This window comes from Micromys minutus, assembly GCF_963924665.1.
Source record: "Micromys minutus genome assembly, chromosome: 8".
Lineage (NCBI taxonomy): Eukaryota > Metazoa > Chordata > Mammalia > Rodentia > Muridae > Micromys > Micromys minutus.
The window spans coordinates 26,543,906-26,569,036 of record NC_137977.1 but is presented as its reverse complement, the minus strand read 5'-3'; the positions used below and the strand labels follow the sequence as shown (position 1 = coordinate 26,569,036).

At 37.4% G+C, this 25,131-nt stretch overlaps 1 protein-coding gene across 3 annotated transcripts in view; it reads left to right on the top strand.

Moving 5' to 3' along the window:
- The window catches only part of NR3C1 (nuclear receptor subfamily 3 group C member 1), an 89,592-nt gene that overhangs the window by 49,922 nt on the left and 14,539 nt on the right, over window positions 1-25,131 (top strand). For 2 of the 3 annotated variants that reach the window (XM_080920092.1, XM_080920091.1), the window contains exons 3-7: window positions 12,433-12,599; window positions 16,639-16,755; window positions 19,077-19,352; window positions 20,226-20,370; window positions 23,945-24,075. In XM_080920092.1, the coding sequence (XP_080776218.1) occupies window positions 12,433-12,599; window positions 16,639-16,755; window positions 19,077-19,352; window positions 20,226-20,370; window positions 23,945-24,075 (836 nt within the window). The remainder of the gene's footprint in view (window positions 1-12,432; window positions 12,600-16,638; window positions 16,756-19,076; window positions 19,353-20,225; window positions 20,371-23,944; window positions 24,076-25,131) is intronic. The other variant, XM_080920093.1, reaches the window with a different exon arrangement.

Genomic DNA, 25,131 nt, shown 5'->3' with positions numbered 1-25,131 from the left:
TGCTGTTATAGCAGACTATAGTGGCAGAGGCAGGAGGATATTGAGTGAGTAAATTCAAGGTGTGCATAGGACTGCACTAGGGAGAAGACCCTGTATAAAAGAAACAAGAAAAAAAATACTATTACGGTACATACAGAAAATCCTATGCTGATTCATTGGATTTCCTTACCTTTCTAGAAATTTAACTTAAGCAAATTAAAATTAAAGTATGGCCAGTAGCTGGAGAATGATTAAACTGTAGCTAAAGCCCTTACTATCATGATCTGAAAGTGGGGTACTTGTCTGTAGCATTGATGAGGCCCTGAGTTTTATTCCCAGCAACACAGGAACTACGGATGATAGTGCATACCTGCAATCCTAGCACGTGGGAGGTAGAAGCAGGAGGATCAAAAGTTTGATCCTTGGATACCTAGGGAATTCAATGCCAACTTGGGTTAGACACCCTGAAAAAATAAGATTATCTATAGATAGAAGTTTTCTTAATATGTTAACTAAGCAAATAAACAGTGCCCCATATGTAAAAAAAAAAAAAAAAGAAAAGAAAAGAAAAGGTACATAGCCCTAGTTTTATATGAAACAAGTACATGCAAATTTGTAGAAAGATGAAAATGATGTTGTCTTAGTTAGGGCTTTACTACTGTAAACAGACACCAGGACATAAGGACAACATTTAATTGGGGGTGGCTTACAGGTTCAGAAGTTCAGTCCATTATCATCAAGGCAGGAACATGGCAGCATCCAGATAGGCATGGTACAGGCAGAGCTGAGAGTTGTACATGTTCATATGAAGTCTACTAGTAGAAGACTGACTTCCAGGCAGCTAGAGTGAGGGTCTTATATCCCACACCCACAGCAACACACCTACTCCAACAGGGCCACACCTCATAATAGTGCCACTCCCTGAGCAGAACATATACAAACCATCGCAGGTGTGTATAAGTATCTGCTGGTCTTCTGACAGATGAATAGAGATGGCTTTATTTTCTAAATCTTTAACCTATAATTTTAATTTAGCTTAGGTAATTTCATTATTTCTTGTTTATTTCTAAGTGGATCTGAAGCAATATTCTTGGAGTGGATTTGGATTGGGTACAAAGAAACAAGGCAAAAAGGTTTTAGGTTTTCTGTATTCAGTAATGAGGATAATATGTAGAGTTTTATCCATTTTTTTCTTCCTAACTGGATGAAAATTGCAATCACATGTACAATTCTATAGTATATGATGCTATTTATTATTAGCAAGAAGCAAAAGCAAACCGTCTCCTATTCAAAATGTAATCCTGTAACCCAGCTAATTTCAACTTCCCACTGCAGTACATGTGGAACCTTTACTTCCTCTCCTGAGGCTTTCCTCAAATTACTGTTCCCATTCTTTTTGGCTTCAGGGTTTTTTTCCATTTAAGCAATTACAGTAACTTTTTCTTCCATTGTTTTATGTTCTTGAGCACTCTGAGGAAAACCAACATTTCAAAAAAGGATGGTCCTCAGCAGGATTCCTGCCCTCTTCCCTGTTCATAGAACAGGAACAGGCAGGTTCCCTCCTAATGCTAATTAGGGGGACATTTCCTAATCACCTCATTGTAGTTTCATTTCATTACTCTCTGAGCTCTCAGCTGTAAAGGTTCAGATGTTACAATATAAATAAAGGCCATGATTCTGCAGTGAAGACCAGCCTCATATTCAATTCAACCACCCTGTCTCGGCCTTCCAGATACTGGTGTTACAGCCTTATGCCACCAAGTCTGCGTTTGTCTGTGATTCTTATCAAAAATCTTGGGTATGTTAAAAGCAAACAAACAAAACCCATTTGACTGTTGCAAAAGTGGTCTTGGTAAAGCCTAGCTCCCACGGGAATGTCCACCTAACAGTTCGCAGTCCACCTGGTGTTTTCATGTTCTAAACAGCTGCCAGTTTTCAATGTTAAAGATATGATGAAGAATCACTTTATCAACATTTAGTGTAAGGTTATTAATGATTTAAGCTCTAAATTAATGACTTGTCCTTCATAAACCAACTTATGATCCATGTTTTAGCAACTGGTTTTATATTCTGTCTTAAACTACAAATAAAAGTTTTAGAACAGCCATTGTTGTTTTGGTAGTTCTCCCATTACCTCTATCACCAAGAAAACCTCTGCAATGTTGTTATAGCACAATGCAGTACTTTTTGCATGAACACATTTACATGCAATTGCACAGAAACAACTATATAGCTTGACAAGAAAAAAACGGGCTATAATTCAAAAGTTCACTGAGTTGTTTTGATAAACTCAAAAGTACTTTCTCTGTAGAAAGCAGATAAAATTATAACATTTCCCAGAAATTTAAGACAAAGAATAGCTGAAATTATATATATATATATGGCCGTGTTTTACTTAAGTTCTATAGATGAAGTCTCATCTATGGCAGACTTTTTCTGTAGGCTAATCCATGATCCCACAAGGCATTTTAACTTTGCTTGCCTATGGCATTAGTTCGTTGTTATTAAATCTATTATTTCTAATTTCACATTGTGACTTTAAGTGGTGATTTAATTTAAAGTTTTGATTTTAAACATTACTTTAGATTTTCTTTTTAATAGCAGAACATACTTTAAGAAAGTCCCAGGTTTGGGAGCTTCTGTTGGCAAAAATATCTTCTCTTCAGTGCAGTGTCCAGTAGCTTTCTTTCCTGTGCACAGAGCCAACCGCTCACATGAGAACAGAATCTGAGAGGCATTCTCATGGCTAATATTTACATCCTTACACTTTTAAGTGCAAGGATTTTAAAACTATTTCAGTGCTTATATGAAGTAAAACTTTTGAGCTTTAAGTTTTGTTTCAGACAATATACTATTCCATTTACTTTTTAAATTAGAATATTTTGCCTGCATGTATGTATGGTGCCACGGAGGTGAAGAGGGTGTTAGATCACACTACAACTGGAGTTACAGTTGGTTGTGAGCCACCATTGCGGACGAAGGGAACTGAACTTGGGTCCTCTGCAAGAGCATCCAGTGGCCTTAATTCCTGAGCCAACTCTTCAGCCCCTGGGTTTACTCTTAAATATTCAAAGTAGCTTAGAGAGGGGAAAGGAAAAGAAAAGTTAAAAGTAAGTAGAATTACTGTTACTTGATAATAAATGCTTATCACAGTTAAAGCTGCCAGACAGCACATTTCCATTGCTCTACCAGGCACAAGGCCTTCTCAGAAAATCATCTCTGCTCAAGCAACTTTTACATTTAGAAAAATTTCTCTAAAACAAAAAGCACACACACACCTATTTTTAAGTTTTTCCTCTTCCTATGTTGTTTCTAAAATGGTAGTGAATTCAGTTTTAGAAGAAACACAAGTTACTTTTGTAGGAATATTCTAATTTGAACTATAGCAATTTTAACATTTTTTTTTTTTACTCTGAAACAAAAAAAAAACCTTGTTTTCTTTTTTCAAATTTATAGAAGTAAAAACTACATGGTAGGTTACATTACTAATTTTCTGAATTATTGAAAATATGTGTGGGTAAATTAGTACATGTATATAACACACAACATGTATATGCTGTAATATTAGCCTCTGCAAATTGTGATGTTTACATACTGCACCACAAGGACTTTAGCAGTAAAGTATCTATTTTAGAGCCTGAAACGGTTTCTTTGGCTGTCATTTCATCTTCATTTTTGTGAAGTAGGAGATTTCCACCCTGCAGTACCACTGTATTGTACATCGTCTAATTGCCACAGCTAGCCAAAAGTGTGCACACATCCCATTTTACTCTTCTGTAGTTAGCCAAAGGTTTGTTATTGGTATGTGCTAAAAATGAAACAGCAATCAACTTGAAATCTTGAATTCCAATTCAGACATCCCTCCTCTGAGAGCAAGTATGGTGTTGAGCACACAAGAAGCACATGTCTCTGCTTCTGTGCCTTTGATGCGTCGTCTCCATGACTACAGTGTTTTAATGACTCATGAGTTTTCAAATAATGTACAAACAAATGTACCAAATTAATTCAGGATAATAAAGATCTAAGGAAAATGTAAACACCACAAGATGCTTTTATAAAACTAATTTGTTCTTGATTCACAGATAGGGGAGGATGCATTAGAACTGAATTTTCATACTTAACTTTAGTATATCTCTTTGGTGCCCACATAATCTTAAAAACTTCATCAACCTTAAAGGCTACTACCGTCCAGATCCAGACCCCTACTAGGCAATTGTCAGGCATAGCTGAATTCAGATCCAGATAGTATTTTATGATACAACTTTGATTTATTGTATTTTTTGATTTTCTTTATTTTCACTCTGTAAATTAAACTTAGAACTATTTATGTAAGTTACTTTTATGGAGCCTGGCATTCAGAATTACCATCTATAATTTGTAACATGGTTATTACTGTGTTGGGACATTTTGTTTAGATTTTTGTTTATAAGCTATTGAAAATCTCTTTAGCCTTTAAGTAGCTTTTCCATCCATTCTAAAGGCCCCTTGTTTACTTCTTGATCTAGTAGTGGTAATGTGTCACTCCTCTTTGTTAAATATGTATATTGCATCTGTGAATATTCCAATCAGACTTCTGAGACTCATTGGCACACAGAATTTTATTTAGTATATTTATACATTTTTATCTTTATTAGAACCACCTTACTGTAACATGAGAATTGAACTTTAGCCTTTGATGAGATAAAGAAGATGGTCTCAAAGGTGAAGCCTGTTCAGAGGGATTTTTCCTTTGATTTGTGCTGAATATAGACATACTATTCTGGGTTGGCTTTTTTGTTGTTATTAAAAATACCTGTAGAAAATTTAACACAGTAGTAAGATAACTCTTTGCCTTTCAATTGATAGAAACAAGCTCAGGAAATTTCCTGCTTTTACTTTGTGTTACTGAGACACAGTAGAGAGACCATGATTTTGTCAGCTTATAGTGGGAGTGCTGGATCAAGGGTTAATGTAAGAAAGACCACACAGGTGTGTGGGGAGCAAGAAAATATGATTTAACTTTGATAAGTTAATTGTCTAACTACATCTATAATGTTGACAACAGTGTCCATGTTGTAAGATTATAGGTTATTCTACTTAGTCCTTTAATAAAAAATGCTGGGCAGTACTTAGCTACAGGGTTACCTCTGTATTGGACATAATCTTATAAACACCTATCATATTAGGTGCTTCAAATTCTTTCCAAGGCCAGATAGGATATTCTATTTAGTCTATTTATATATTTTTTATCTTTAGTAGGACCACATGAAGGAGGCCCATGTGTGAAGAGGCGCAAGCCTTGGTCCTGTGCCTCTTCAAAGGAGTTACTCATAGAAAGAACACACATAGACATCCAAAGGCACAGAGGCCACTGAGTAAACTGTTACATGCCAATGTTTGAGTCCCATAATCTTATGGTTCAGAAATGCCACAGTAGATGCATCAGGATAGGGGAACAGGTCTTAGCAAACAAAGACTCCCAGGAGAAACATGGTGCATACTAGGCACTTGGTAAATATTTATACAACACAGGTTCTCTGAAGTGACACACCAAATGGTTTATGTTTGTAGAAAGACACATGATTGGAAAAATGAAAGGGGCCAGACTGTGAGCCATATTGTGCTTATACTGTACACTGGAGAAGCCCCTAGACTTTTAATTAGGACAGGAATGACTGTGTCAACAGTACGGGCTGGTTGGAATGGAAAGAAGAAAAGCTAAGGATGGGAAATTTAGGATAAATCCCTGCGGTGGTGAAAGATAAATATATTTAAGGTGGTCATAGAAAGGACAAAAAAGAATATTGGCATAGTGTATAATGACAAAAAATAGAACTTGGGTTATAAGGCTATGTCCCCAAAATAAACAAACAAACAAAATAGTAATAGGTAAGATATGAGAAATGTCCAAAATGGCAAAATCTTTGTGTTTATATGTAGGCTACTGAGCATAGTAGATGCATTCACATCTCTCTCTAGGAATCAATCCATAAGAAAGTTGAATGTGATGGCATATACCTATATTCCTATCATCCAGGAGGAATCTGGATTAGGATTGAAAGTTCACAGCCTGCCTTGGCCAAACATGTTAGTTGAAAGATGATAACTGCATTCTTTTTATGATTTCACAGACCTGTAGACTATTAGCTACTTCAAATTATTGTACAGATTAAACATAGTGAAACCAAGTTACCATCCTATTTCAAGTGGAAGTGCGAGGTATATATTTAAAGCCAGTAATAACTCACATTCCTTCCAACAGAGTCTTACCTTCTGTTAAGACACCATGCTCCTAATTCTGTATGAATCTTCTATAGTTCAGGTAACTAGCAAAACATTTATTATCCTGTGTGTTCCTGATAGTGCGGAAACATCAAACATAAGTAAAAGCACGTCTTCATTCTAGAATAAACATTTTCATTCTTTGTCCTTACCAGTCTCCCTTCATCGTGTACATTGTTGCTCCTTAAAACGCATGTGTCTTAACAAAAATTAAGTTGGCAGAACTGGGAACGCAGCCTGAGAAAGAGTGTGCACAGAATTTACAAGATTTATAATCGCTTCTCCTCTATAAAAGATGGCACAGTTGTTAAGACAAAAAGTACTTAGCATAAGATCCAGGCTCAGGATCGACTGTTCCTAAAGAAAAAAATGCATTATTTTTCTCAGTGAAGTCTACTAGACTTTAGGTGACCATTTATTCTCAAATATAAATATAGAAATGACCCAGAGTCATTTAAAGATCTAACTTTATTCTTTCTCACTGAAACCCTTGGAAAGGGTAGCCTGCTTATATGGAGCATATGAGCAGAAGACTTTGATTTTTTATGGCCAAGCAAATTACGCTCAGAGAACCGACATGAGGAGCCCTTGGTGTGTTAGTGTTCAGAGCGGAAACTTCACCTTTGCCCATCCTTCCTGAAAATCCTATGGCCTGTTTGTTAATCTAGCTTCTGACTTATGTGAGTGTAAATGATGCATAATGTGGAGTTAAGACCTTCATTTGTTTCAGTATTTTATTCCTGTTAATAACATTTTACATTAACAATGGAGATCTAACTGGCTCATTTGATAAATGAACACAGTATCATTCCACATATACTATCATTTCTTAGCTTAAATAGAAAGATTCATGGAGAAATTTTTATCTCATTCCTTTTTATTTGTGGGTACAAATTATTTAATTTTAAAAATCCTGATTAGAGAAAGATTTTTTATGTACGCCTAAAAGTGAAACCTTTCTTCATAAATGCAAAGCAAAGAGAACAGCAACAAGTCTTTCTTGCATTACTACGATGAGGTAAAATATGTCCTATTGAAAACAGGACAGAAATGTGGTGAAAGTCTTCCCTTTAAGTACTCATATTTGGTTTGAAAGCTAATACATAGTGTATTATTAAACAAATCAGTAATCTTTTAGCTAAAGCAAAGATAAACAGAGTCAGAAAATATAGTCACCTGGTGTGTGCAGCTGAGTGTTTACATTTTTCCTAATGAACAGATAAGAAAAGTACAGGTGACTTTAATGTGTAAAATCCACATTTACTGCTAGCCCTAGAGGGGAAAATTAAATTACTGACTCAAGCTAATTCTATCGTTGATAACCAGGCCTGTATAGTCTCTGGCTTCAACTCCATTTTGAACCTCTCTTTAGACTTATCTTAACTCAAAACTACAGTGTCAGCCTCAATAAAGCAATCATTTCTTTAACATTTTCATTAGGCCTTTTTTTTTTTTTTTTTTTTTTTTTGCAAATTTCATATATGACTACTATATAATATTAGACTTCTCTCCAACTTCACCATGACAGGTCCTGGCTGAATTCCCTCTCGAATTCATGATCTCTTTTTCTTTAGTTATTAGTGGTATATGTGTGTGTGTGAAATATAACCTGCTGAGTACATTAGCATTGCTCAGATGTATGCTTTTTAGGGATGACTACTTGGTATGTGTTGTCCAATTAGAGGACACGTGCCATCACTGACAGACACTGATTTGCTCTTTCAGCACCCACAGCCTGTAGCTTTTCATCTAGGGATGAGACCCTGTGAGATTTCCTCCTTCCACATTGGCTTGTCAACTGGTATTGCCATTACTCTGCTCTTATTTAGACAACCATACCATTGAAATTTCATGGGTACAACTTTCCTGTCCATGTAGAAGATACTATCTCAGGGCAGGTCCTGTCCTCTCCCTCTTTCTAGATTCTCTCTGAATCTTACCTGTAGGGATTGTGTTCTACATTTATCACTCCAAAATGGGCACTACACACTTTACAAATGTTTCAGGTTCTTGTCCAGTTTTATTTATTTATATTAGTTTATGTGCTAGAAGCTTTGACCAAGTGTCCTGCATCTCACCACTGCAGACACCTAAACTAGGACATTCTAGTAGGAGGCTGTCTTGTGCACCAGAGACACATCTTAGGCCTATTATCCCTTGGGGAAGTATCTTTCTTCCCCCTTATGAGGAATTAAAAACATCTTCAGACATTACCAGATATCCCCTAGGAACAAAAATTTCCCCTATTGAGAACTACAGCTGTGTAGCATTTGTATAAAACTTACAAGCCAGTGAGAACACACCTACCCCATTAGTCATTGTCACAATTAACTCAGGGATGGCAACTATATTTCCAGTGTTTCCCGTGGTAGTTAATGCTTGCTTTCTGAGGTGGATCCTTACACTGCACTGAAAAATTAGGTTACTCAATCAAAACACATGGGTTTATAAAAGGTTAACATCTTATCCTGTTCAGGAAAGCTTCAAGGTTAGTACACAATAACATTTCCTTTTGCTCAGTTCATTAATATCCCATTTGGAAACAGAGCACTTGAGAATTTGTAGATACTAAATGATGACCACACTATTGTGTTATCACAATCCCATGTTCTTTGTGACTGCAATTCTCACCTGAGAATCTCCAAGGCCTTATCAGAATATTTTTCTGATGATACTAGCACTGATGAACTTAACATACAGTGTCACTTCATAGTTAAAGGGTTGTCAAGTCCACTGAGCATCCTTGAGAAAGCAAGAAGTTGGTATCTTTAGTATGTGATAAAATAGAAAGAGATGTAAATGCTTGCACGGTTATCACTTGATAGTGCTCATAAGGAATATGCAGTTACTGTTAAGTAACTAGTTATAACCATAGCTTTTTATGAAAGATGTCTATTACTTTTTTGGAGAAAAAGTCATTTTGTTGGGCCCTAACCCTGCTTAGAAAAATCCTAGCAAACAGAATTTGCAGCTGTATTCATCTATTTCTTATTAAAAAAAATGGTCACTTTAGCCCAGCCAGTTCCCTTTTGTGTGACAAAAGCCAGTTTTCCCACACTGATGTCCATGGCACACAGCCTTCCACATACTGAGTTCTTATGCCGCTCATCTAAATGGCTCCCGGAAGCCTGGCTTGGGCTCTAGATTCTTCCCTCGCTTAGTTTTAACTCTGTTTTCCATCTATATACATCTCACTTCAGTGACCAGAATATATTTTGCATATATCATAATTTCTATGTGATAATTTGGGGACTGCTTTCCTTGATTTTAGACTTAAGTTTTGTTTTTTTTTTTTAAGAAAATAATAAACATGTATGGCTCAATTCCTTGCTGCAAGTAAAAATCATGTACTGAACATACCCACAGGTGATACTTCTCAGCTTACGGATGAAAAACTAAATCCCAGCATAGTAGACACTTCCCAAAGCTATACAGGCTGTTGAGTGGAACTGCCCAGATCTGAAACAAATCAGTATTCTCCCTGGTCAGCCACTTGCCACTGTTTACATGACCTCATCTAGGGATGGTGACATCTTATCACAAGATTGTTTAGAGGATAAATGAGATTTGCTTCATGGATTTGTTCTGAAACCATGGTGTACCATAAATGCTGTTTAAATTCAAGTGTGTGTGTGTGAGAGAGAGAGAGAGAGAGAGAGAGAGAGAGAGAGAGAGAGAGAGAGAGAGAGAGAGAGAGAGAGAGTATTATATTTAAAACAGGTAAAGGAAGCATTATAGAATTGACCTTAAAATCTTTAAACAATGTGCTCATTTTCTATAAACTAAATATACAAGCAACTTGCTGGTCCCTAAAAATAGATGTCAGATGAGAAGAGATTGGCTGAGCAGGAATAGGAGCATTGACAGAACAGAAGCTCGGAGGTTTTGCTCCCCCAGAGCATTGCTACTTTCTGTGCACCCCAGGACCATCCTACTTCAATGTAGAACTCTGACCCAAAGCACCAACGTTGCCTCGCAAGTCTGCGTTAACAGAGGCTGTGCCCAACCACAGCAGTCATGTCCAGAGACTCTCCTATTAGGAGCTCTCATTTTTCACTCAGTCCACTTCCCAAACCTAGCAAGGAATTGATCGATACCTTGTGATATGGAAACAAGCAGAAAGTCTATTGACAGTGCACAGAGAACAATGTGAAACCCTAGACCAATTCCCAGAACTAGATGGTGGGAGTGCTGCCCTATGGACTAAGCAACAGGATAAACAGACAGTTGGCAACATGCAGGAGGATTCATTTGAGGATTAAATTTAGGGTGAACCTTGGGTTTAATCACTTACTTAATTGCATTCTAACACATTTTTGTTTGTTTCTGTCTTTCTTGAGACAGGATCTCACAGGGTTTCCCAAAACTGGCCAATCCCAGACTGGGCTCAATTTGATAGCAGTCTTTCTGCTTCAGGCTCTTTTAGTACTATGCTGGGCTGAAATAGAAGCATGCATAGAGGATGAAAAGGGAGACAAGCTACACCCCTTCCAGCTTATTCCCCAATACCATGTCTTAGACAGCAAAGTTCATAAAGACAGTGTTGATGTGTGTGAACTCTCTCATATAGGTGATAAGCAACACAATTAACACAGGAGCTCCACACCCAGTGAATAGATACCATCCACGGTTTTTAAAGTCTGTTCGGAGGACATAACAGGACAGGAATAGGCAGTGTAATCTGAAGCAAAGGGCTAGAGATCCTCTTCAGCAGTATATATGTCTTTGTTCCAGAGACGACAATGCTTGACAAGAGCTCCTTAGGGCAGTTCAGTATTGAAAAGTCAGTATCACTTACACAGATGTAATAGTTAATCTGTCGTCTGCCTTCATTTATTCAGGTAAAAGATAAATATCCACTGTTCTCTCAAATTCTCTGAACATTTAAAGACTTTCAATAAGAAATGTAAACTAATAATAAACACCATCCCTTGCTCATTTCCGTGATGGTAAGAAGTGTGCAGAATGGAACGTGAGCCCTGGTCAGAGCAGCAGATTCATAGTTTTCATTGTTTTCCCAGAGCATTCTGACTGAGAGAGAAAACTAGAGGGGTTTTTCCAATATACACGGTAATGTTTCTGGAATAATTGTTTCCAAGTCATAAGAAACTATTGTTTCAGCTAGGATCAAACTCTTAAGCTGATATGGAATTTCTTTTTGTTTTAAATTAATCTTTTTAGGATTCATTTTTATTTATATGACATACCAGAAGAGGGCATCAGATCCCATTACAGATGGTTGTGAGCCACCATGTGGGTGCTGCGAATTGAACTCAGGACCTCTGGAAGAGCAGTCAGAGCTCTTAACTGATGAGCCGTCTCTCCAGCCCGTATTTGGGGTTTTTTGTTTTGTTTTGTTTTGTTTTGTCTATAGTAGAGAGCACAGATAGAATGGTAATGAAATTAATGTCAGAACTTAAAATTAAAAGAAAAAGAAGATTATTGGTCTAAGCAATTAAAGGGTTAAAAGGAATTTAGGGGTGTAGTAGAGCTATCCCTTCTTGGTTTTTTTATGGTAATTATGGGTTTAATCCAATTTTTTAATCTTGGCAATCACACACTTAGCATGCATTGTTTTCTAAGTAAATCACAACATCACTCTGTGTAGAAGTCAGGAAACTAATGGGCTATTGAGCTTCATATTTTATTTACTGCCTTGTGTACATGTTTCACATGCATGGGAGTATGCAGGTATATAGACCTACATGTTTCACATGCATGGGAGTATGCAGGTATATAGACCAGGCAGTACACAGGGTATCTTCTCTCTCTCTCCACCTTTCTGGCTAGAGACAGACATTGACTGGGAACCTCAGTGTTTGGGTTAGGCTGTCTGTTTGGGGAGTCCTTCAGATCCACCTGACTCTCTTCCACAATACTAGGATTCTAGGCATGCACAATTATGGCCTGCTTTTTAAGAAGGTGGTAAGGATTTGAACTCAGTTCCTCATGCCTGCTGGGCAAATGATCTTAACCACTGTACCACCTTGCCAGTTTAATGCATTTCATATTTCATATAGAAAAATGGTGTGTTTCAATTCATTGAAATTGGGTACTTTAGTGCTTGTTAGCACTTAAAAGACAGAATTCAGGGTGAACATGCTGACTTGGAATAAGGAGGGAAAGGAAATTTATCCTGACATTCCTTTTATTATCATGACAACCATAACTCTGTTTATCCTCTTTCCCTAGCCCTGGAATGAGACCAGATGTAAGCTCTCCTCCGTCTAGCTCCTCAGCAGCGGCGGGACCACCTCCCAAGCTCTGCCTCGTGTGCTCCGATGAAGCTTCAGGGTGTCATTACGGGGTGCTCACATGTGGAAGCTGTAAAGTATTCTTTAAAAGAGCAGTGGAAGGTAGTGTGTGTTTTGAAGAGTTTCATTTTTGTTTCTATTTTTCACAATAAATTTTTAACTGTTTGTTGTATACAAAGTCCACTAATAAGAGACATGAATTCAGGGGCAAGCTTGGTAGCCCTCCATTGGGAAGGGACCAGAATAAGAAGAATTGGAATAAGTCAGTTAAGTTCAATCTGAGAAACAACTAAAGAAAGCATTGGAAGGAATACTGCTGTGTGGACTGGGAGTGTGCTAAGTCTGGGCTGTCTGAGAATGGTGGGTTGTCCTTCCGCATGAGCAAGTTGGTTTCAAAGCTACTGGCTGTACCAGTCTGACAAAATCGGTGACCCTGGGAAGGAACAGTCACCGATTGTTTTTTTAATTTTTTTGTTTTATTTTTTCCTGTTAAATAAATAAGAGGTCATGTTAAGTATCACAATAACTGAGGTCACAATATACTAAAGTACAGGCCAAATTAACAATATTAACATTATAAGTACCCAAGTTAACAAGTACAGGTACAGAGATTATCACATGGGGAAGTCAGAAAGATGGCATTGCAAAGAAGGTGGCTGCACTGTAGGAGTGATACAGGAGGTCATGTGTTGGTTCACACACCAGAGTAACCAGTTAATATTAGTGATATTCTTTATACCCCACCCAAAAGCATCTTATCGGAATTAAACCAGAAAATAAAGCTACATTTATCTTTTGATATAATACCATTCACAGCCCACTGTGAACTCTCTCCCTTATTTTTATGTGAAAATAAGTATTATGTACACTATTTTTTAAATATCTATCATTTAATTCATCAAAGCATGGTGGCTAGGTTACATTAGTAAGAAAACCGTTAAATGTGTAAGATGTTAATGAGAAGGTCTCATGGCTCTGTTTCCTTTTATTTGAGCGTCAGTGTTCTCAAAGGCATTTTCCAGCTCTACAATTCTGTAAACCTTGGTACTCTAATTCAAAGAAATATTCCATCTAGACTTGTAAAATATATAACATAGTTTGTAGCTTTCATTTTTAAAAGACGGGAATATTACATATTTAACATCACATTTTTAACACATACTGGAAATTATACTTAAGCCTTATATTGGCATTATAAATACCCAAACATAAATCAGAGTTAAGTTTTACACATTTGTTATTTATATATGATGAATTTATTTTTTAATCCAAGATCCTAGGACTTCTCCATGCCCTATGCCCTGCTGATCCTCTTGTCTTGTGTTCATTTTTCCTACAAGTATCTATACCTGTAATGGTAGATTATAAGGTATAGTTACCAATGACTCTTCATTTGCCATGTGTGAAGTACAGACATAAAAAATCAATTAGTGGACCTGTGAACTCTTAGATCCCATTAGGATCTGTGTCTGCCAGACTAGCAAACAGATTCAGGAAGGTAAAGTGGCAAAGCTGGGATTCCAAGAAAGTGGTCTCCAAGAAAGGTCTTATTGTCAATACAGACCCACAAAGACATATCTGACAAGCCCTGGATACCTGCTAGATTATAATACAGGTAGATGCTGAAATAAATGTAACCATAAGAGATTTTACTATTAGCTACCATATACTGAGTAGTTCTGGTGTGTTGAACACAGATTCATCTGCATAATTACTTCTAAGCTTGGCAAAATTTCCAGCAGTTCATAAGAGAACAAACTCCAAAAAGTTAGTGTTTCCAGGATCAGTTTCTTGGCATGTCACTATACCATTGCTACTAAGAACAGCCATAGAAGCTTGAGCTGATGTTAGTTTATGTTTAACCCTCGGATACTCCTAGTACAGTTTGTAGTCTGCATCTTCTACATACCCAGGTTCTGTTTCCCATTCCCTGTACCACTTTGTTCCATGCAGCATTTGATTGATCATAGCAGCCAGTGTTGGTGTGGTTTCAGAAGGGACTACCCTACACTGTATTAGGAGACAGATATCACTGGGGTATCTTGTAGGCTGGCTACTACCCTGTCATAAATGGCAAGCCACCGCCAAGTGTTAAAAGTAGATTTAGCCAAAAGTACCAATAAACAACAGTATTAAAGAAGCCTCAGATGATCTGAAGACTCTTTCCTTGACATCAAAAAGTTAGAAAACAAAGGAATTCCAGATGTGTGTCTTTTAAGGGCAGCTGGGAAATTCCTATTAGTATTTAGAAGTACACGGCCATTCTTTGTGAACTAATGAACGCTAGCTCAAATCTCCTTTTGTCATAAGGAAGGAATCTATTAGTGGATCATTCTAGCACAGTAACCTGAGCCATAGCTAAGATCCTCAGTTACAGTACACACTGGATAAATAAGTCAGTATAAATATAACACACACAGTCCAATCTTTTTAGTTAGACATAAATAAAAGTAATTTTCCCCCATTTTTCCAGCAACACTGATATAGGGCTACTCTGTAAGATGTAGGGGTTTGCTTAGTGGGTAAAATGTAACTGCTTTAACTGCAGACACAATCTATTCTTTCTCTTTCGCTGCATGTTAGAATTGTTTAGAGAATTTAGTTAGTCCTATTTTATATGTATAAGTGTTTACTTCTGTGAGCACCATGTGTATGCCTGGTACCTGCAGAGGCTAGAAGGCATCTGATTTCCTAGCGTTGGGGTCATAGACAGGGTGCTAGAAACTGAACCCAGGTCTTCTGCAGGAGCAGCCAGCGCTCTTAACGCTAGGCCATCTGTCCAATCCCATATAATGAGATCTTATTAAGCTAGTTCTTCTATTTTGTGTTTAAGAAAACTGAAGGCTTACAAAACACAGAAAGGATTTGAAAGAGCTAGCAGAGAGATTAGGCATGGGAAAGTAACCCTGAAATAAAGCCGCTATATAACTATGTAGCTAATGTGTATATGAGTAAACTATTACCTTCACAGAATATCAAACTTATAAACAAAATATTAAACTTTGTACTCCAAGTGCATATTTAAACATCATGATTTAACATATCAGAAAAAACTAAATGTTTTTTTAATCCAGGTCTTAGATTGCCCTATGCAATAAAGAAAAAAAGTCTCTTCTTAGAAATCAGGTCTATATATGTTCTACCTGGTGACCTGATCATACAGTTCTTTCTAATCTCTTTGCATATGATTTATTCCTGAGAAATGTCTAACATTACTCAGTGTCTTTCCATCTCATCTCATATAAGTAACGCAGACTGGTGATTATTGGAATCTATGTAGACAAGTCTTGTGTAGTAAATTTCTATACCCGTCCCCAGTCAAATAGATCCTTCAGTTGTTTTCATAAACATTTCATACTCAGATTAAAGAAGACAGTGCATGTGGGAAACTGAAACACTTTTAGCCTTTTCCTTTTTAACATTCTTAGAATTTTTGCCAGGAGAGAACTGAAGTTCATAATACATTCTTTAATACTGGGTACCAGAAAATGGAGACCCTAGCACTCATTAAATCAGTATTCAAGGCTACAGGTGATGCCAAACATCCTCATATCCTAAAAGCATATTAAATATTTATCTTTGCTAGTTTGCCAAGTTTGTGATTTACCTTACCAGTTGCTGGGAGTTGGTAAGATTTTACTTCATTTAAAATTGCGACAAACTCATTTTATTTACACATGATAATATTGAATGATGAGTTAAAGTCAGTCTTTTCCTTAGGGATTCCCAAAATTTTTTAAGCCTGCTTCCTTTTAGTCACTTCAGCAATAGATTAGAATTTATAATTTAAAAAACAATGATCGCAAACACCATCTATAACTGTTAAAGAACTATATACAGCAGTTTTTAAAGTGCTGACTTCTGGCCCAGGGCGTTTAATAGCACACCATTCTGTCTCCTGATCTTATGATTTGTATACATCTATATACAAAGCATTGTAGGAGGATTGTCTTAATTGACATTTAACTTCACTGAACAGAACAAGTCCTCTCAACACTGTAATTCATGTAGACAAGCACACTGTTAACTTCTTGTGTCTTGATGATAATCTGCTCAAAACAAAAACAGAAAGAGGCTAGGCCCTTTCATTAAATATATCCTTACAGATCTGTGAAGTTTTAACAACACTCTTAATCTCTTATAGGGCAGCACAATTACCTTTGTGCTGGAAGGAATGATTGCATCATTGATAAAATTCGAAGAAAGAACTGTCCAGCATGCCGCTATCGAAAATGTCTTCAAGCTGGAATGAACCTCGAAGGTAATGGAACCTTAAAGGAACTGTCTGCCTCTCACATGAGAACTGATCACTTTACTTCATAAGAGAGCAAGCATATGGAATCATATAATGAACTCTATATATGCTTAGTTAGCAAAATATTATATTAAATAGGATTTTTCCATGATTATATCATTTTATGTGTTAATCCATCTACTTTTGTTATATACATTGAATTTGGGACAGCCAGGGTATATATTAAGTAAAGAAATTACATAATATTGAAAATTATATAACTTGGAGCAATTTTGTTTTCATCCTTCTTATTTCTTTTTTAAATTTCAAAACCATTTCTTAAGACTGGAAAAGTATTGTGCATGAGATCTATTTCGTGTTCCTTTCTCTCTTTTGCACTTCAAAACCCACCAAACCTTTTACTTGAAAATGTATGTTTTATTACAACTCTGCTAACAACATTAGATGGGTTGTATTATAGTTTAAGTATAAAAAGAAAACTAAAAACTACTTGTAAGTTATAATTTGATATCCCTGCTTATATAAAAAGTTATATAATTAACATTTATTTAAAAACTTTCCTCTGGAAAAGTCAGGATTTTGCTGTAATTGAAATAGCCAGCTCTTTGAAAGTAGCATTCTTACTAACTCATGTTGTTAATATTTACTGTTACTATGGTACATCATTTAGCAAATACTCACCAAACATAAAGAGAATGTGAATTTAGTACCTGAGTCTGAGCAGCTTACTTTCTTTCTGTTTATACTACAACATCAATCACAAAATAGTATGGCATGCCACAAAAGAAACACTACTACAGGATCAAGAGAGAAGGGCATCTGAGTCTATCCCGAGTGTCAGAGAAGTCATCGTGGAAGAAGTAGCACTGAGTTGTAAATAAAGACCCTGAGGAGGAAGCCGATGACCAGTGATGACTGAGACATGGTCATATTTGTATAAACAGTAGTCTTTGGGATGGACAAACAGATCAGTGACAGAAGATCCAACTTCACTGCCCAGCACTTACATTTGGCAACTCAAAACTGCCTGTTACTTAGTTCTAGGGGGTCTGATATCTTCTGACCTCTGTATATACCTACAGTATGTACACATACTCCCACAGAGAAAAACATATTCACATAATATAAACAGAGCCTTAAAATGGCATCTTCTATTGAGAAAGTAAGGAAATGAGAGTAGCAGTCATTTGAATAAAAGATGCTGATATTGAGGGAATGGTATTCATCTCATTGACTTGATAGGAGTGTTACTAAATAGAAAGAGTTCAAATCCCAGAGCTTTAAGTCCATCCAGGTTGTTTAAAGTTGACAGCTTGGTCCCACGAGGGACATCTGTTTCACACCTCCTCCTGTCAAGGCTCATGGAAGAGAGGGTGGGAAGACTGTAAGAGCCAGAGGCGCTGGATGACTACAAGAAACATGTTTTCCAGACACAGCAGGAAAGCTGCACATAAAAACTCAACAGCACCTGTGTGCGAGCTCGAGCCAGATAAGATCCCAGAATGGAGGAGGGGAATGGGCGCAAAGTCCCACACCCTAGCTAAGTGTCTACAGAGTGTGGCCCCTGGTAAGTCACACATTTAAGTGGAAGGCCACATATCTAAGAGCATATGTGCTGCACAAATTCTGCATTATGGTTTAGAAAAATAACAGGTGAGAACTCAAAGTGGGGTGAGTTCGGAAGGGGGTACAGATCTAGAGGGAGTTAGAAAAAGGAGTAAATGTATTCAAGATACATTGAGAAATTCTCAAAGAACTGAGAAAAACTGAGAAGAATAAACAGTAACACGGTGTAGCACGTAGGAGGCAGGAGGCTCAGAGGTTTAAGGTGAACAGTAAACTACTACTGGCTCACTGTTAGAGGAAACAAGTCATGGGAGTGAATTCCTATAGATCTTTCCCTTCCATGCCATGTTATCAAATGACTAATAAAAGAATCCTGCAATTGGAGGCTCAATGGGTAAGGCAAGCATGAAAGACCCAAGTTTGAATTCCACTACCCACATTAAAAAAACAGGTATATTAGATATGTCTAGGTCTATACGCCACAGCATTTTGAAGGATCAGGTGGAGACAGGAGGGTTTCTGGGCCTTACTGGCTACTAGCCTAGCTTCAAGTCCAACGAGAGAGCCTGCCTCAAGAAATGGAGATAGACTTAGACACCACACTCATATGTGTACACACATTCACATAGACATGCCAAAAATTTTAAATAGTTTACTTCTTCCAATAATAGTTTCGAAATTAAAGACCTCTTATAATTGGAAGGTTTGGGCTACAAAGTTGATTTAATACATTTCTTTTTTTCTGTTTTCAATATCCACAGCTCGAAAAACAAAGAAAAAAATTAAAGGGATTCAGCAAGCCACTGCAGGAGCCTCACAAGACACTTCTGAGAATCCTAACAAAACAATAGTTCCTGCAGCATTACCACAACTTACCCCTACCCTGGTGTCACTGCTGGAAGTGATTGAACCAGAGGTGTTATATGCAGGGTATGATAGCTCTGTTCCAGATTCAGCATGGAGAATTATGACCACACTCAACATGTTAGGTGGACGCCAAGTGATTGCCGCAGTGAAATGGGCAAAGGCAATACCAGGTAAGGCATGAAAGGCAACGGAGCTACCGCATAAATCTTTGTATTTTCCTGCACAGAAGCACTATGAGTTGGGCTTGGTATATAACTTGGTGGTGTGCCATACACAAACCTTGGGGTCAGTCTGCAGCACCCTCCAAAATAAAGCTGCTCTAAGACTCTTTAGGCTGTCTATCATCCTGATTGATCTCTCAGCAAATCTTGTTTCTCTTACTCACAGTAACAAAAGAGATTCAAAATAAACTGTGGATACTGTTTCCTGACTTCCGGGTTACACATAGCATTTCATTTTATATAAGATCTTGTATTGTCGGAACTAAAAGTTCATCCACAGCAACACCTGGAAGACAACATTCAGGAATGACACTTATTTTCGTTCAGATTGTTTTTGAAGTTGATAAACAGGAGAGGTTTGTTGGCTTTGTCAAAATTTACTAACACCAAATTACTTTAGTTTTTCATTAAACAAAATGCTATGTATTGACAACAAACTTTCTTCTAATTTTAAAGGTAATTTTAAATAAAAGTTTACAGATAGGAAAGTGATTGGTAAGTTTATGGCTACATACACCTAAGCTGCCATCACCGTCCCCCTTTTAGCAAAAGAAGATGGATATCAGGAAATTTTAAAAATCTAAATTCATTAAGAAATATCCTAAGCAAAGACTCTTGGCTTTCTCTTGTACTAGACTACTTTGTGTACACTTAAATAGACAAAATTGACCAAAAATAGCTATTCATAAGTTTTATTAAGGCATTATTAGAGTTCTGAGTGCCCAGGTGCTGATCTGATCAATGGCTATCTATTAATGGCCACACCCAAACAAGGCCAACTGGTCAACTAGAGTGTTCCTTATGCCTTTATTTCCAATCTAGGATTCAGAAACTTACACCTGGATGACCAAATGACCCTTCTACAGTACTCATGGATGTTTCTCATGGCATTTGCCCTGGGTTGGAGATCATACAGACAAGCAAGTGCAAACCTGCTGTGCTTTGCTCCTGATCTGATTATTAATGAGTAAGTTTCATGTTTGTCAGTTGTCCTCCGTACATTCATACAGTATTTTAAGCAGCTGATGTTTTCCCAGTGGGCTATCACAGTCATATGGGTGGGTCTCTGTGAGTTCCAGGATAGCCTGAGCTATGTGCTAAGTTCAGGACAGCCAGAGCTACATAATAGAAGGCCTTGTTTAAAATACAAAACAAAAACCCCCTTTATACCTTAAGCATCTCTGGAGTCTAAGATTAAAAACAATAATCTTATTGTACTGTTACTTTAATTATATAGCCCTAATCTAGAAAACAAAATTAGTCTAATAAAAGTTCATACAGAGTCAAGAGGAACAATGAGGATGTCCCCCGAGTGGGTGTGAGTTGGTACAGACAGGCCAGAAATTTCTGTTTGCATGACAAGGCTTATAACATCTGTGCCTTGGAAAAGCTGTGAGAACTAGAAAAGCTAGGGATGTAGCTCTGTTGGTAGAGTGTTGGTTTAGCCCGTATGATACCTTCCATGATCCTCACACCTGGACTCTAACACTGAAAACGTGGCTAACGGAAGATCACACGTTCTTCATTATCCTTAGCTACATAGCAAATTTGAAGCCAGCCTGGGTTGCATGAGATCATATCTAGAAAAAGAAAAGAATAAATATGAGGAAATACAGTATTATGATCTTTTTGAAGAACTACAATGGCTCAGAGTTTCATAAGTCTACCATTGTCATATTCTGTAAGTCTGTAAGTTGTCGTTTACCCTGGCTCAGGCAGCTGTTTTTCTTCTTCCACTATCAAGTGTCTTTGTGTTGACTAATGCTCTCCTCCTTAGCACTCCTCTGATCCATTTCACTGACCACCCAGTGCATCCTCACTTCCTTTCTGTTTATTCCTTTTAAATGTTCTCTGTCCATACTTAAGTTAGTCATTCTTCAAACGTAACCTCTGAGCTTACAGTGAGACTAAATATATCCTCTTTTCCATCTAGCCCTGGGTTTTCTTACTTTCTGTTTTATATCAATAGCCTTTGTTCCAGTAGCTTATCCATTCCTAAAATGATATGTTCTCATATAGAGTCTGAGGAATAGTCTCTGAATGACAGAGATTATCCTTTACTGTACATAGGTTCTTGGGAGACAGAGACAGGAAGATCTCTGTGAGTTTGAGGCCAGCCTACTCTACAGAGCTAGTTCCTGGGTAGACAGGGCTAAGTTGTGAAACACTGTTTCAAAACCAAGGGGTGGGGGGAACCATAAAACCTCATTGGCATAACACTAGTTCAGTTACACTGCTTATAAGTAACAGTGACCTTCTGAAATGTGCCCAGAATGACAGTCGGTTTGGAAACTAATGATAACTGATGAGCAGCATGCTTAGAGAAAGGGGATTGGAGCGCATTTGGGGTGTCCTAAAGAGGCTGCTGGAAATATTGGAGAGCATTTGGGGTGTCCTAAAGAGGCTGCTGGAAATATTGGAGAGCATTTGGGGTGTCCTAAAGAGGCTGCTGGAAATATTGGAGAGTATTTGGGGTGTCCTAAAGAGGCTGCTGGAAATATTGGAGAGCATTTGGGGTGTCCTAAAGAGGCTGCTGGAAATATTGGAGAGCATTTGGGGTGTCCTAAAGAGGTTGCTGGAAATATAGCAAACATCCTTCTTGTCTATACCAGGATATTTTATTTGTTTTTTATTTTTGTTTTTTGCTTTTTTTGGTTTCTTTTTTATGTCAGAGTTGCAGAAATGCTTCTATTTGAGCTAAAGGTTAAATGGAAGCGGCTAAAGTAATGACACAATTAAGCTCCTTTTCTCTAAGTGTTTAGTGGGGACCAGATGATACAGCCCCAGGTATTTTTAAGGAGAGATTCTTTAGCCTAGAATTAAGTTTGGGGACAGATCTCGGAGGATAGAGCAGAGAGTTCCCACTAGCTGGGAAAGTAGTAGAGAAAATTTCTAACTGGAGCAGTAAATCATCCCAGTTAAAGTTAATATTGTTTCTCCACTGGTGGTACTTATAATTTTCTACTGATATATTTTAAGTGCTATTTACATACTTATCAAAAGCCAAGCACTATTTTGCAAACATGGAATAACATGGTAGGCAAAATAGATGAGGTCCCTTAGAATAGTCTGATGGGGGATTGAATCAAAGACCAAAATTATTTCATAGAGCCATAATAATTCTATAGTATGGTGGTGTGGGGTGGAAATGGTGGGAGTTTCAGTAGCAGTCATTTCACCGTAGAAACAAACAAACACAAAACTGTGAAAATGTCGGCATCCAAGGCGGACAAGACAGGTGTGAAGAACTGAAGCGAGCTTAGCCCCGGTGAGGGACTCAAAGGAAGCCTTCATGACTATGGTACTGTTTAGAGGAATGGAGGAATAAGGGGTAGACTTTAGATTTTGTTCTAAGGCCAAGGAGTAACCAACATAGACTAGAGATAGATAATGATGGATAAAGACTTGGTAGAGGGAAAGGCTAGGCAAGTACTCTACTGATGAAGCTCCACCCCTCACTCAGTCAGAACAGAGAAAGGATCCCTGTTCTTTAGCAGTTTACATGTTAACGTGGAGACACCCACTTTCTGGGGCTTTCTGACCAGACAGTGTAGCCCAAGCTCCAGGTTCAGTAAGAAACGAGAGGAAGGCTGAGAACAGTGCTAATACTGCCCTCAGCACAGCTTTCCCACATCACTGTCTTCAGGGTGAGATGCTATTTTACAGGGAGGGCCTTTGGATTTTTAAATTGTAAGATCAGAAACTGTGTTATAGATCTGATTATATTCAAATGTTAAATGTTGGTTTAAATGAATAACTGGTACCTCTAAATGCTAAAGGAAATAAAATAATATCTAAACTAGTGGTGTCCCTGTCTAAACATTTGCTAAAGGAAGGCCACACACTAGACATGCCAACTGGGATGAGGGAAAGCCCAGAAGGCCTTAACCCTACACAAAGAACTATAGACAACTAAGCAATGCTGACAACAGGAGAAATAGTTTTTCCCAGAAAATTAAACATCAGTTAGTATCTAGTACCAATGGTCATCCCTAGAAACATATATACATTCTGAGCAGGTTGTATTTATGTATTTAGGAATATATATGAATACACATGTATGTATATAACAACAATTAATTCACAAAGAGGCCACCAATGTGAAGGAAAACAAACAGGAGAATGTGGAAATGTTTGGAGAGAAGAAAGGGAAGGGGGAAATGATGGTGTGACTGTAATCTGAGAAAATGAAATAATTTGAAAAGGAATAAGCAGACTAAAAGATCTGTAAAAATAACTAATCCCTAATGTTCCCATAAAAAGTACACTGTAGGGATTCCAGAATTAGGTAGCTTATTGAGTTCTGAGTATATAAAGGATTCACAATTTTGTTATTTCAGAACCACAAAAACCTAGTGTCTCACATAAAGGATTATTATTGAATAGTCTCTCTTTGTTCGCCAAGTTCTGGTTCTATAATAGTATTGGTAACAGCAGTAGATATATTTGCAGCCATGAGTTCATAGATTTTAAAAACCAACCCCAAATTCAGCTATTAGCACTGTTTCTTTCTAATTCACACTTGTATTTGTGTCTCCTAGGCAGAGAATGACTCTACCCTGCATGTATGACCAATGTAAACACATGCTGTTTATCTCCTCTGAATTACAAAGATTGCAGGTATCCTATGAAGAGTATCTCTGTATGAAAACCTTATTGCTTCTCTCCTCAGGTTTGTGGATCACCTACTCACTTTTGAAATTCATATCTAAATATGACAAATACATGTGAAAGCTGTAAAACTAGTTTGTATACTTATTATAATAATTATATCAACTCCATTGTGTTGTCCAAGTAAGATGATTTTCAGAAAGGCAAAATGTAAGAAGAAGATGTGTGTCTGTGTGTGTGTGTGTCTGTGTGTGTGTGTGTGTCTATTATGAGTGATCAATATTAGTAAGATAAAGAAGTACTGTAGATCTAGATATGGGATCTGCCCAAGGATCTCTGCTGATGAGTCTCCATACAGAGTCTTCCTTCCTTTTACCCGTCCATCTTTGGTAGATCACACTATAAGATGGAGGAAGAGTGCCAAGTAATGAGTCTGTCTGTCTCTCTACTGTAGATTATTTGTAGATTAATAGTGACAACTACCATGTGTGGAGAATAGCTGAGAGAAAAACCAACAGTTTGTCTTTCAGAATAACCAAATGTTTAAACATGAACACTTTAGATTTTAGCAAGACCGCTTCATAATAAAAGTAGAAAAAAATAAAAAACTTGAAGTCTTGTCTATATTAGTTAAGTAATAAAAGGAAAATCATACCTGATATTCTCTTAAAATATACAAAGAGCTCTTCAAATCAGCAATTAAAACAACCTGGGTTTTAAGGACTGGGGATGGGCAAAGATGACTTACTAAAAGAGATAGAATAAGGACAGTAAGCCTGTTACATACCATAAGAACCTGTCTAGAATGAACCAGTCCAGAGTAGTGAGGAAACCAAATGCTGGTTGAAGACACCGAGGACAGGGATTCTTCTTCACTGCTAAAAGAATAGCAAAGTGGAACAACCATTTCAGGAGTCAGTTCGGTAGTTCCTATAAAGGCAAACATAGTCTCACCATTTGATGTAGCAATTGCTTGATTGGTACACAAAGGGAAACATATGCAGTAAGGATATTTATAGCCAAGCTGTTCATGTCTGGCTAAACTTAGGTGCAATGAGATATCATCCAGTAGGCAAATCAATAAACTGATATATCCAAATGATGGTATTATTCAACA